At 43.7% G+C, this 12,427-nt stretch overlaps 1 protein-coding gene across 2 annotated transcripts in view; it reads left to right on the top strand.

Annotated features, from left to right (window-relative positions):
* Window positions 1–12,427, top strand: part of LOC135539552 (solute carrier family 12 member 5-like) — a 173,845-nt gene that overhangs the window by 99,554 nt on the left and 61,864 nt on the right. For both annotated transcript variants that reach the window (XM_064965487.1, XM_064965488.1), the window contains exons 5-6: window positions 9,000–9,054; window positions 9,684–9,814. In XM_064965487.1, coding sequence (XP_064821559.1) covers window positions 9,000–9,054; window positions 9,684–9,814 — 186 coding nt within the window. The remainder of the gene's footprint in view (window positions 1–8,999; window positions 9,055–9,683; window positions 9,815–12,427) is intronic.

A 12,427-nucleotide genomic window follows, 5' to 3' on the forward strand; every position in this document is an offset into this window, starting at 1 on the left:
ATGATCATCTTCTTTGTCTTTATCATGTTGAGGTCCTCACAATAGGCTGTCTCATCATTGTCGGTGATCAGGCCTACCACTGTTGTGTCGTCTGCAAATTTAATGATGGAGTCGTGCTTGACCATGCAGTCATGGGTGAACAGTGGGTACAGGAGGGGACTAAGCACGCACCCCTGAGGTGCCCCCATGTTGATGATCAGTGTGGAAAATGTTTTGTTACCTACCCTTATCACCTGGGCTGGCCCGTCAGGAAGTCCAGAATCCAGTTGCTGAGGGAGGTGTTTAGTCCCAGGGTCCTTAGCTTAGTGATGAGCTTTGAGGGCACTATGGTGTTGAACACTGAGCTGTAGTCAATGAATAGCATTCTCACATAGGTGTTCCTTTGGTCTTGGTGGGAAAGGGCAGTGTGGAGTCTAATAGAGATTGCGTCATCTGTGGATCTGTTGGGCCGGTGATGGTCTGCTTGTAACATTTTGGTATTACAGACTCGGTCAGGGAGAGGTTGAAAATGTCAGTGAAAACACTTTCCAGTTGGTCAGCGTATGCTCAAAGTACACGTCCTGGTAATCCATCTGGCCCTGTGGCATTGTGAATGTTGACCTGTTTAAAGGTCTTAGTCACATCGGCTACAGAGAGCGTGATCAAACAGTCGTCACAGCTGGTACTCAGCTGGTGCTCTCTTGCATGCTCGTCTGGTATGCTCGTGTCACTGGGCAGCTCGCGGCTGTGCTTTCTTTTGTAGTCCGTAATAGTTTGCATGCCCTGCCACATCCGACGAGCGTCAGAGCCGGTGTAGTAGGATTCAATCTTAGTTCTGTATTGACGCTTTGCCTGTTTGATGGTTTGTTAGAGGGCATAGGGGGATTTCTTATAAGCGTCCGGGTTAGAGTCCCGCTCCTTGAAAGCGGCAAATCTGCTCTATAGCTCAATGCGGATGCTGCCTGTAATCCAATGCTTCTGGTTGGGGTATGTACGTATGATCACTGTGGGGATGACGTCATCGATGCATTTATTGATAAAGCCAGTGACTGATGTGGTGTACTCCTCAATGCCATCGGAAGAATCCTGGAACATATTCCAGTCTGTGCTAGCAAAACAGTTCTGTAGCTTAGCGTCTGCGTCATCTGACCACTTCCGTATTGAGCGAGTCACTGGTACTTCCTGCTTTAGTTTTTGCTTGTAAGCAGGAATCAGAAGTAATTGTGTCAAACAATTCACATGCAATCTTAAATCTCAAACAGCCAGCACCATATTGTACTTGCTCATTAATTCAATGGTTGTTGGTTTGTTGGAAGGACACATAATGAAATCTGTTTCAGGGGGTTTAGAATTAGGACTGAAATGGCATACAATGGTAACAAAGCCCTTAAAAGGATTTAATGATATGATAGCATTACCATCAGCAATATGGCCCCGATCTGGGAAAGCTTGTTAGAGAAAAGTGATGTTGACATGTATCTGTGTAGGCTTATGCGTTTTACATTGACAACAACAAACCTGAGATTAAATGTTGTTGTCTTGAAAAAGATTAGACAGTCTTGTTAGCGTTTGGGCTATACAGTAGGTTTGTTCTGTGCTCCTTCTGCGAAATAGATGCAATCTGGGTCAGAAAATAAACATAAAATCAGATTGTTCTTTTAAAATAAGTTTCCCTTCCCATGTTGAAGAGTAAGGATAATAGCTGAAGCAAGTGTTAACTCAATTTCCTCATTTGTCATTTGACTGCATAGTAACTTGGCAGCTCATTGAGGCAAAACTATTTCTGATTTACAAATCAACCCGAAGCCCCTATTCCTTAGCCACTTAGAGGATTAGATATGGCGGTATTTCTCACCCAGCCAATTAGAAGAGATCAAATCAAATCAAATTGATTAATCAAGCCTTTCTTACATCAGCTGATATTGCAAAGTGCTGTACAGAAACCCAGCCTAAAGCCCCAAACAGCAAGCAATGCAGGTGTAGAAGCACGGTGGCTAGGAAAAACTCCCTAGAAAGGCCAGAACCTAGGAAGAAACCTAGAGAGGAACCAGGCAATGAGGAGTGGCCAGTCCTCTTCTGACTGTGCAGGGTGGAGATTATAACAGAACATGGCCAAGATGTTCAAATGTTCATAGATGACCAGCAGGGTCAAATAATAATAATCACAGTGGTGGTCGAGGGTGCAACAGGTCAGCACCTCAGGAGTAAATATCAGTTGGCTTTTCATAGCCGATCATTCAGAGTATCTCTACAGCTCCTACTGTCTCTAGAAAGTTGAAAACAGCAGGTCTGGGACAGGTAGCAGGTCCGGTGAACAGGTCAGGGTTCCATAGCCGCAGGCAGAACAGTTGAAACTGGAGCAGCAGCATGGCCAGGTGGACTGGGGACATCAAGGAGTCATCAGGCCAGGCCTGAGGCATGGTCCTAGGGCTCAAGTCCTCCAAAGAGAGAAAGAAAGGATTAGAGAGTGCATACTTAAATTCACACAGGACACCGGATAAGACAGGAGAAATTCTCCAGATATAACAGTCTAACCCTAGCCCCCCGACACATAAACTACTGCAGCATAAATACTGGAGGCTGAGACAGGAGGGGTCGTGGGACACTGTGGCCCCGTTCGACGATACCCCCGGACAGGGACAAACAGGCAGGATATAACCCCACCCACTTTTCCAAAGCACAGCCCCCACACCACTAAAGGAATATCTTCAACCACCAACTAACCATCCTGAGACAAGGCCGAGTAGAACCTACAAAGATCTCCGCCACGGTACAACCCAAGGGGGGGCGCCAACCCAGACAGAAAGATCACATCAGTGACTCAACCCACTCAAGTGACGCACCCCACCTAGGGACAGCATGGAATAGAACCAGTAAGCCAGTGACAGCCCCTGTAATAGGGTTTTAGGCAGAGAATCTCAGTGGAGAGAGGTGAACTGGCCAGGCAGAGACAGCAAGGGCGGTTCGTTGCCCCAGTGCCTTTCCGTAGGACCTACTGAAGAGATGAGTCTTCAATAAAGACTTCAAAGTTGAGACCGAGTCTGCATCTCTCACATGGGTAGGCAGACCATTCCATAAAAATGGAGCTCTATAGGAAAAAGCCCTGCATATTTTCTGTATACCAGGGAGCTAGTTTCTTATGACAAATGTTTTTGGTTTTTAGGGGTGTGACTGCATCTAGGGTATTGCGCAAGGTTAAATTGAGTTCCTCAGTTAGGTGGTTAACTGATTTTTGTACTCTGACGTCCTTGTGTAGGAGGAGGGATCCTGGAAGTTCATCTAGGAATCTTTGGGGTGATCTTGATCCTTGGTTGGGTCTGAGCAGATTATTTGTTGCGATTGCAAACGTAATAAAATGGTCTGATAGTCCAGGATTATGAGGAAAAACATAAAGATCCCCAACATTTATTCTATGGGACAAAACTAGGTTCAGACTATGACTGTGGCAGTGAGTAGGTCCGGAGACATGTTGGACAGAACTCGATGATGGCTCCGAAAGCCTTTTGGTGTGGGTCGTGGACTTTTCCATGGGGATATAAATCACCAAAAATTTGAATATTATCTGACATGACTACAAGGTCCGGTAGGAATTCAGGGAACGTAGTATATGTCCCAGGAGGCCTGTAAACACTACCTATAAAAGGTGATTGAGTAGGCTGCATAGATTTCATGACTAGAAGCTCAAAAGACGAAATCGTCGGGGGGGTTTGTAAATTGAAATTTGCTCTCATAAATGTTAGCAACACCTCCACTTCCTGAGGCCTCATTTAACACAGCAAATTCATTTGGCTTAAGCCATGTTTCAGTCAGGCCAATCACATCAAAATTATGATCAGTGACTCGTTCATTGACTATAACTGCCTTGGAAGTGAGGGATCTAACATTAAGTAGCCCTATTTTGAGATAATGACAGGAATGAGGCCTCCCGGGTGGCGCAGTGGTTAAGGGTGCTTTACTACAGCGCCAGCTGTGCCATCAGAGACTCTGGGTTCGCACCCAGGCTCTGTCGTGACCGGTAGGTCCGTGGGGCGACGCACAATTGGCCTAGTGTCATCCGGGTTTGGGAGGGCTTGGTCGGTAGGGATGTCCGGGTTGGATGTGCGCTGTGTTAAGAAGCAGTGCGGCTGGTTGGGTTGTGTATCGGAGGACGCATGACTTTCAACCTTCGTCTCTCCCGAGCCCGTACGGGAGTTGTAGCGATGAGACAAGATAGTAGCTACTACAACAATTGGATATCATGAAATTGGGGAGAAAAAGGGGTAAAAATTCAACAACAAAAAAATTAAATAAATAATAATAATGACAGGAATGGAGGAGGTCTTTATCCTAGTGAGATTGCTAAGGCGAACACCGCCATGTTTAGTTTTGCCCAACCCAGGTCGAGGCACAGACACGGTCTCAATGGGGATAGCTGAGCTGACTACACTGACTGTGCTATTGGCAGACTCCACTAAGCTGGCAGGCTGGCTAACATCCTGCAGCCTGCCCTGCACCCTATCTCATTGTGGAGCTAGGGGAGTTAGAGCCCTGTCTATGTTCGTAGATAAGATGAGAGCACCCCTCCAGCTAGGATAGAGTCCGTCACTCCTCAACAGGCCAGGCTTGGTCCTGTTTGTGGGTGAGTCCCAGAAAGAGGTCCAATTATGTACAAATTCTGTCTTTTGGGAGGGGCAGAAAACAGTTTTCAACCAGCGATTGAGTTGTGAGAGTCTCAATTACTATAATGCATAGATATCTATCCAACTCGCAGCTCTACGAGGGTGCTTAGGATGTAGGGGTTAGGGGTTGATTTGGAATTCAGCACACATACGTTTGCTAATAAGTCTAAAAACAGAAGACATTCCATTCACCTTTACCTGACAATGCAGTCAGTAGTGAACCTGCTCCAATAGATTGATGTACGGTATAATCTACAATAGAGACCATGAACTTAAGCTTCTGTGGCATTAAAAAGTCTAGTAAATGTATATAATGATGGCTATAGTTCCCTTTCTCAGGGTAGGTTCAAACCACTTCCTGCCAAAACCAATTTCTGAACGACTTCAGCAAAGTCATTCAAAGGAGTTGTAGTTTAACTTGGACGATACAATCAATCGGAACTCCACTCTGTATGAGTCTGAAGCTAGATCATGTTGACCCTTTTGAGGCTAGTGCTTGTGTTCACAAAGCTTCCGGTTCAGAAGACAGAGGCACAAAGACACAAAAAGGCACTCGGCTCCCAATCCAATGGACTTTTCTTGTCGGCAACGCTATGGAATCGATGGCTTAGCTTGTTAGGGACATGTGGATTTGCAATTATTCCGGACTCTCTGTGTAGCACTTCCCAGCTCATCCCATGGTTAATCTCCCTGCTGAGCAGTGTTGTGTTGTGTCTCATCCAGAACTGGCAGATTAAACGGCTGTGTAATTGTAATTTTTAGCGGCTTGTTTATTAGCCAGGGGACGTGTTGGTACTGTGGCGTCTCAGGATGCCAGCAAAATCTGAGAATCACTGAATAGGACAAGCCCTTTGGAAAGGATATTACCTTAATCTCCTAAAACTGGGACTACAAATGAAGGGCAGTGGTTCTGGGTCTGTGGTATTGGAGCTTCATGTCAAATAGTGAAATTACTGTATTCTAAGGCTGCATGATGCAACTCTAATGATAATTTGAAATAAAGTTACATGAAAGGCATTAGCTCTGCTTTGTTTTTTTTTGCGTAGGCTGTACACACTTCATCAGTCTCTCATTCACATTTTGACAAGCACTTGATAATGTGTCATAATTTCTCGGCGGCATTCCCTTTGTGTGGCTGTAAAGCAACCTAAACAATTCTATGCCTTTTGTGCCCAGTGACCGTTGTGCCCTTGGGTTGAATATAATAATTATAATTCCCTTCTCCCGGCTGTTTGCCAAAGCACCTCTCACTCACATGACTCTCTGTCTTCTGATCGGGTCTTTCTCATAGGCTACAAGTGAAGAATGACATCCAGGACGCAACTGCGCACGTCCTTATCCAATTACGAGGAGCGTATTGAAGATATGGGAAGAATTGTTCACATTTACTTTTCGTCAGCCAACAAGATGAGCCTGTCCCAGGTCTAAATCCGTCCCTGATGAGAAGGGAACAATGAAAAAACACAGTGGAATTGGCTTCGAGGTCCAGAGCTGAGTTGGAGGGTTGTAGACCATGAACCTGTTTGCAGAGATTGAAAGTATGGGTTCTTTGCACTCTGAAAAAGGGGACATCGTAGAGATGTCCACCGTGATGGAGAGGTTTGGCGCGGGCAGGCCAAATAGCAGCTCCGCCCTGTCGAGTTTGAGCTTGAGGTGGTGGGCCGACATCCAAGCTGAGAGGTCTGCCAGGCACGCAGAGATGCATGTCGCCACCTGGGTGTCAGAAGGGGGGAAGGAGAAAAGTACTTGAGTGTCAGCCGCATAGCAGCCGAAGTACAATTTAAATGGGGTGACACAGAAAACTGTCCATACTGTCATCTCTGGTAGCTGATCAAAACAAACCAACAGGATGTAGCCTAGCGTATAGCTACAGTATTACACAAAAAACTAAAGGGAATGTTTTCCTTGAAACCCAAGACGCAACAATTACATAGTGAAGAGGAGCTCAGCTACGAGGCTGCTCCACTTGTGACATGCTGATCAAAATATGTGTAACATTGTGCGCTGAGAGTCAGGAAGCAAGCTCAGGGAGTGAGTGTTTTAATAAAATAAACGGAACATAATACAAAATAAGAAACACTAACAGCACACGGACATGAAATTGAAACAGAAACAATAACGCCTGGGGAAGGAACCAAAGGGAGTGACATATATAGGGAAGGTAATCAGGGAGGTGATGGGAGTCCAGGTGAGTCTGAAGACACGCAGGTGCGCGTAACGATGGTGGCATTTCTCGTTTCCATGGCAACTCCACACATGGTATCGCCCATCTTTGAAGTTAGTTCATCTAAAATTTAACTAGCAGCCTGGTGACCTAGAGGCCTGGAGAGGGAGCACACGTGACAATATGGGATTTGGAATGTGGGCATCATTGTTGCTGTCACTCTGTTCTTCGTCTCTCAGTAAATAATGTCTTTGTTGACCACAAACTAAATGGGAAGCCATTGCAAACCAAAAGAGAATCAACACATACTGAGAGGAAGTTTTATGAACACAATAATTCCTAATCCTGATTTATAGCAGACTCAGAATCAGAGAAGAGATTGGGCAACTTCCATCACCCAGACATATAGGAATAATGCCTTCATCTCATACTTATGCTGTGTTCATGTTTGTTTTGCGTTAGTAACACTTAATTTAAACCCACCAAGACCCATCTTCTAAATGCAGTCAGAAATATGTAATATGACACCTAAAAGCCATAGGCACTAATAATTATTCAGTGACAAATCATTAGACCATTGCACTAACACGCATAAGAGACAATAGTTAGTAGTTGGTTAGTATATGTTGACATGTTTATACCTCTGCAGACATAATAATGTTTGTCTGGATGTTATTTGCAATCCCACCTGGCTTGTTATGTCTGCTGATGGGGTTTGTTATGACTGATTCCGGTAGCATCAAAGTCTTTTGAAGTTGACGACAAAGATCTGAAGTAGTGTTATCGCATGTTTCTCCATGTGAGATGGTCTCTTACTAAAAGCTGCATAATGAATTCTGGTGATTCCCTGAACCGCACACTGTCTGGCCCATGTAGCTCCTCCCTAAAAATGAGGCCCACCCATTTCGTAAAATATATTTCAACAACTGATGACGTTGGCTCCGCTCATTTATATCATCCTGTCATGCTTATACAGTGCAAAGCGGTATATAAAAAGTAGAAAGCGTTACAATGAAGGGCTCGAGTATTGAGTCCCTCACAGGTTTCCTCAGGTGACACAGTCAGTAAGTGCTCTATCTCCTCTCATAACGTTCCCATACAACTGTGTCGAGTGATTCACTCGGCCTCAAACTACCTCTTCCTCGTATTTTCCAGCCTGCCCACATCAGATAAACCACTTAAACAATTAGTCTTATCTGCTCTCCTCAGAGAGAGTGAGCCTTACTTCATTATGACCCGATAAGAGTAATATGGCACGGTCGAGCAGACTGTTGTTAACCCAGACAGACAGCTGTGTTCACAAGAAACATTAACAGTCGTCCACCCCCCATCCTCTCACAGGCTAGTTATTACACACCTCTCTCTCTCTTTCTGTGCTCTGGGTTATATCTCTTTCTGTCTTTGTCAGTCTGTCTCTGTGTGTGTCTCTCTCTCTCTCTCTCTCTCTCTCTCTCTCTCTCTCTCTCTCTCTCTCTGCCTACATAGACATTAAAGAAGTACACCACGGCTAATTAAATATTATTACTGTTAAAGCCATATTTTTTCTCAGACACACACATATTACTTGACTTGATTTATTTTAATCTCATAAATGTCTCTAGTTTTCCCTCACTACTCACTCTCTCTTAAACACATGCAAATCACTCACTTTCTCTCTCAGATACACACTCTTCCCCTGTCATATACACAGACACACACACACACACACACTCTCTCTCTTTATCTTGCTGCCATACTCTGGGTTCTTTAGTAAATGTCTGCCTACAGTTGATCTTTATTTTTCCATGTCCTAATGGTGCATCTGGTCACATCTCCACTCAAAGCCAAACAGACAGATTGATGTGCTTGGCGGGAGGATGTGCCTTGTCGATCACTTGTTGACTCTTTTGTTGACAGCCCACTGGGTTGTTATTCTATCAAACTTCCAGTCATGAACATTAGAATATTCAAATCTAAATTCACTGTTGTCCTTATAAACTAACAAGGTTTTCAACTGAAACTGCACAAGCCAGAACATAGTGTTTATTGGTGTCAGTAAGTACAAAGAAGACCACGGTCCTCTATAGACAACTTGATTTCCCCCCATTTGTGTTTCACCTGAAAAACATGTGAAATATCCTGTCAGGTAGGGTGTAACAGATTGAATGTAACACAATACTAACGTCCCATTTCTCCTCTCTGTTCTCTTCTCTCTTTAGACCATGCTGACTGCAATCTCAATGAGTGCCATTGCTACCAATGGAGTCGTGCCAGGTGGGTGAGCATGCGTTGGCATCCGGGTTCGCTGTTGCGAATAGTACCTCCTCTTCAATTCCCTTTTGGCTCAAAATGCATATTCAGTGCAGTAGCCCTAGCAACGCGATAATATTAGTTACGTCCAGACTCCTGGGTCCCGACATGAACCTTACACAGCTAGGCGAATATGATTAGAGATGGTATCCAATAATCACGTCTCACACTGGCTGACTCGCTCCTTGATTGGCAGAGGTGAGAGGAAATTACAGGCTTGAGCTGTTTTATCAGACAGTGCTGCAGCACCCTCAGCACCGTATTTCCCACGGCTATTATGCCTGGACCTGTGCCGTTGCAAAACATTTTGGGGGTTTTCTTTGGCGTGCCCTAATGAACATGACCCTGCTCTGATTTGGGAATAGCAGGGTTTGGGTCATTTATATTTAAACTCAGGGAAATCACATGAAATATAGTGATGCTTTCAAAGAAGCAATTGTATTTGAAAATTATGGCAATGCTGCAAACTGGCATATATCATTCCAAATCCATATAATTCCAAATCAATTCAGTTGCAGATGCTGTTTGTATACAATATTTCATTAAAAAGTATGTCATTGACAGAATGTTTGAATGTTTGTATGTGTCTGTAGCTGGAGGATCCTACTACATGATCTCCCGTTCTCTGGGGCCTGAGTTTGGGGGTGCTGTGGGCATTTGTTTCTACCTCGGGACAACGTTCGCTGGGGCCATGTACATCCTGGGGTCCATCGAACTCTTACTGGTAAGAACCTGGGTGTGAAATACTTATCTTTCTATCTATCCATCTCCGTCTCTCTCTCTCTCTCTCTCTCTCTCTCTCTCTCTCTCTCTCTCTCTCAGTCCTCATTCTGCTTTGCGACTATTTCCTTCCTCTCTTCCCCACAATGAATTATAATAAATATAAAGATCTTTCATCTTTGTCTTTCCCCATACTCGCTCCTCACTCTCTTTTTTCATGCTCAATCTTCCTCTCCCTATTCTGCATTAGGGAGAGCTCAAGCATTGGCTAAATAATAAGACCATTCGTTGAAACTGCCGCCACTTCTCAATACGAATTGGAGGAGGTCTGAGGTGTCTCCACTCAGGCCATCTCCTCCCATGCATTTTGACAGAAGTTGCCGGAGAGAGGATGCATTGAATCAAGGAAATACAATTGAGATTCATCCTATATAGGTTTTTCTCCGATGGCTTTGACTGGAACTGTACATTCTGATCTAGCATAGAGGTTAATTTGGTCTTCTGGGTTAAAGCTGGATTAGTTTCCATTGTGGAATAACAAACCCCTCTGAATTGTGAGGAGAGGATCTGGAGAAGGCTGCTTTGAATTTCCGTTTATCCCTCCATAGAAACACAAAAAGCAGCTATATTTAGAATGACGAAGGGTTCACATTGAAGCTTGAGTTTTGGCCCAATTGTACGTTGCACCACCACACAATAACTCAACCTCACTAGAGTAATGAACATCCAAGTTATACTGCTCCACTTATTATTTTCCTATTGTCTTAAATTGATTGATTGGTATGGGAAGAAGAATACTTTATTGGAATGGCATATCTGACAAAATGTACTATATTATGTATCATAATCCAGGTGGTTTGAGCCCTGAATGCTGATTGGCTGACACCCGTGGTATATCAGACCGTATACCACCGGTATGACAAAACATGTATATTTACTGCTCTAATTACGTTGGTAACCAGTTTATAATAGCAATAAGGCACCTCTGGGGTTTGTGGGTTAACCCTAACCCTAACCCTATATGGCCAATATACCACGGTTAAGGGCTGTATCCATGCACTCCTTGTTGCATTGTGCCTAAGAACAGCCCTTAGCCATGGTGTATTTCCCATTTATAGAACGGATGAGTCTAATCATGAATGCTGATTTGTTAAAACTCCATTCCAGCCGGTGTCTATTCCACAAGTTGCCACCGCTAAAACTATGATGTTAAAATGCCTATTTACTCTGTTCCATCTGACTACGCATTCCACTGTCTCATCAGCCCAGCCAAGCAATTTATAAACTTGATCTCCACTATAAAAAGCATCCAGACATTATCTCACATTTATTTTAGACAAATATTTAGTTTTCAACAGCGGAGATTTGTATAAACCTTGTTGTCTGTCTCTCCAACATTTGCAACATTGTTTCAGTATTCAAATTCGATCTCCAGCTGTCCCATAGTAATGAACGTGTCGGGACTTGGTACGAGATTGACTGACAGACAGTGTTTCTCAGCCAGTCGAAATCATGAATCAGCTGGCATCATTTTTATGGCTATTTACAAAGAAATGTAATTTAAAAATGGTCAAATGAAATGAATCTTTGTGTCAGCTGTGTTGTTGGCTAGCTCTTCTGAACAACAGTGTCCTGGCGAGTGAGCAGAAGTTCTATGCCAGGCGAAATCACGTCTCATTAGCTCATTGTTATGGACGATTCCAAATAAATGTCACTAGAAAACAGCTTAAACAAATGCAGCTACTTTGCTGTTATTCTGGCTGCACTTTTTGACGCCACTGTAAGTTAACCAAAGTTGGCTTGCTTGTAAGCAAGGGATAAGAACGTTGCTTGCCAGTATGGCAATGGAACATTTACAACGAACAACTGAACAACTGGGTCGCGTCTCTGGCAACTGAACCGATAGAATGAACAACCATGAAAATGTATTCATACTATTTCATCCTTCCCCAAGATATAGTCCCCACACAAATCTAGGTTTGCGTGGGGACTATATCTTGGGGAAGGATGAAATAGTATGAATAAATAAAAAGTTTTTAATGAAAATATTTATCTTTATTTAACTAGGCAAGTCAGTTAAGAACAAATTCTTATTTCCAATGATGGCCTAGGAACAGTGGGTTAACTGCCTGTTCAGGGGCAGAATGACAGATTTGTACCTTGTCCGCTTGGGGATATGAACTTGCAACCTTTCGGTTACTAGTCCAATGCTCTAACCACTAGGCTACCCTGCTGCCCCATAATGAAAATATGTCAATCATTATTTGAATATGTTGGTAACCCGTTGTATGAAAGTGATAATACCCTCGAATCCGGTGTTTGGAGGATATATCCTCCAAACACCGGCTTCTCTGGCATTATCACTTAAATTCCACACTGTCTTAGGCCTTATTGCTTCATTATAAAATGGGTTGTTTGGATCCTGGATGCTGATGGTTGATATGCAGGAGTTGTGGGACAACAACTGTGCTGCAGCCCAGGCAGGAAAGTCATAAACTTAATCTCCCTCTGGAAAAAAGCATCTACACATTATTTTTCCATGCTTCTAAACTCAGCAAAAAAAAGAAACGTCCTCTCACTGTCAACTGCATTTATTTTCAGCAAACTTAACGTGTGG

The sequence above is a fragment of the Oncorhynchus masou genome, chromosome 5 (assembly GCF_036934945.1).
Source record: "Oncorhynchus masou masou isolate Uvic2021 chromosome 5, UVic_Omas_1.1, whole genome shotgun sequence".
In the NCBI taxonomy this organism is placed as follows: Eukaryota; Metazoa; Chordata; class Actinopteri; order Salmoniformes; family Salmonidae; genus Oncorhynchus; species Oncorhynchus masou.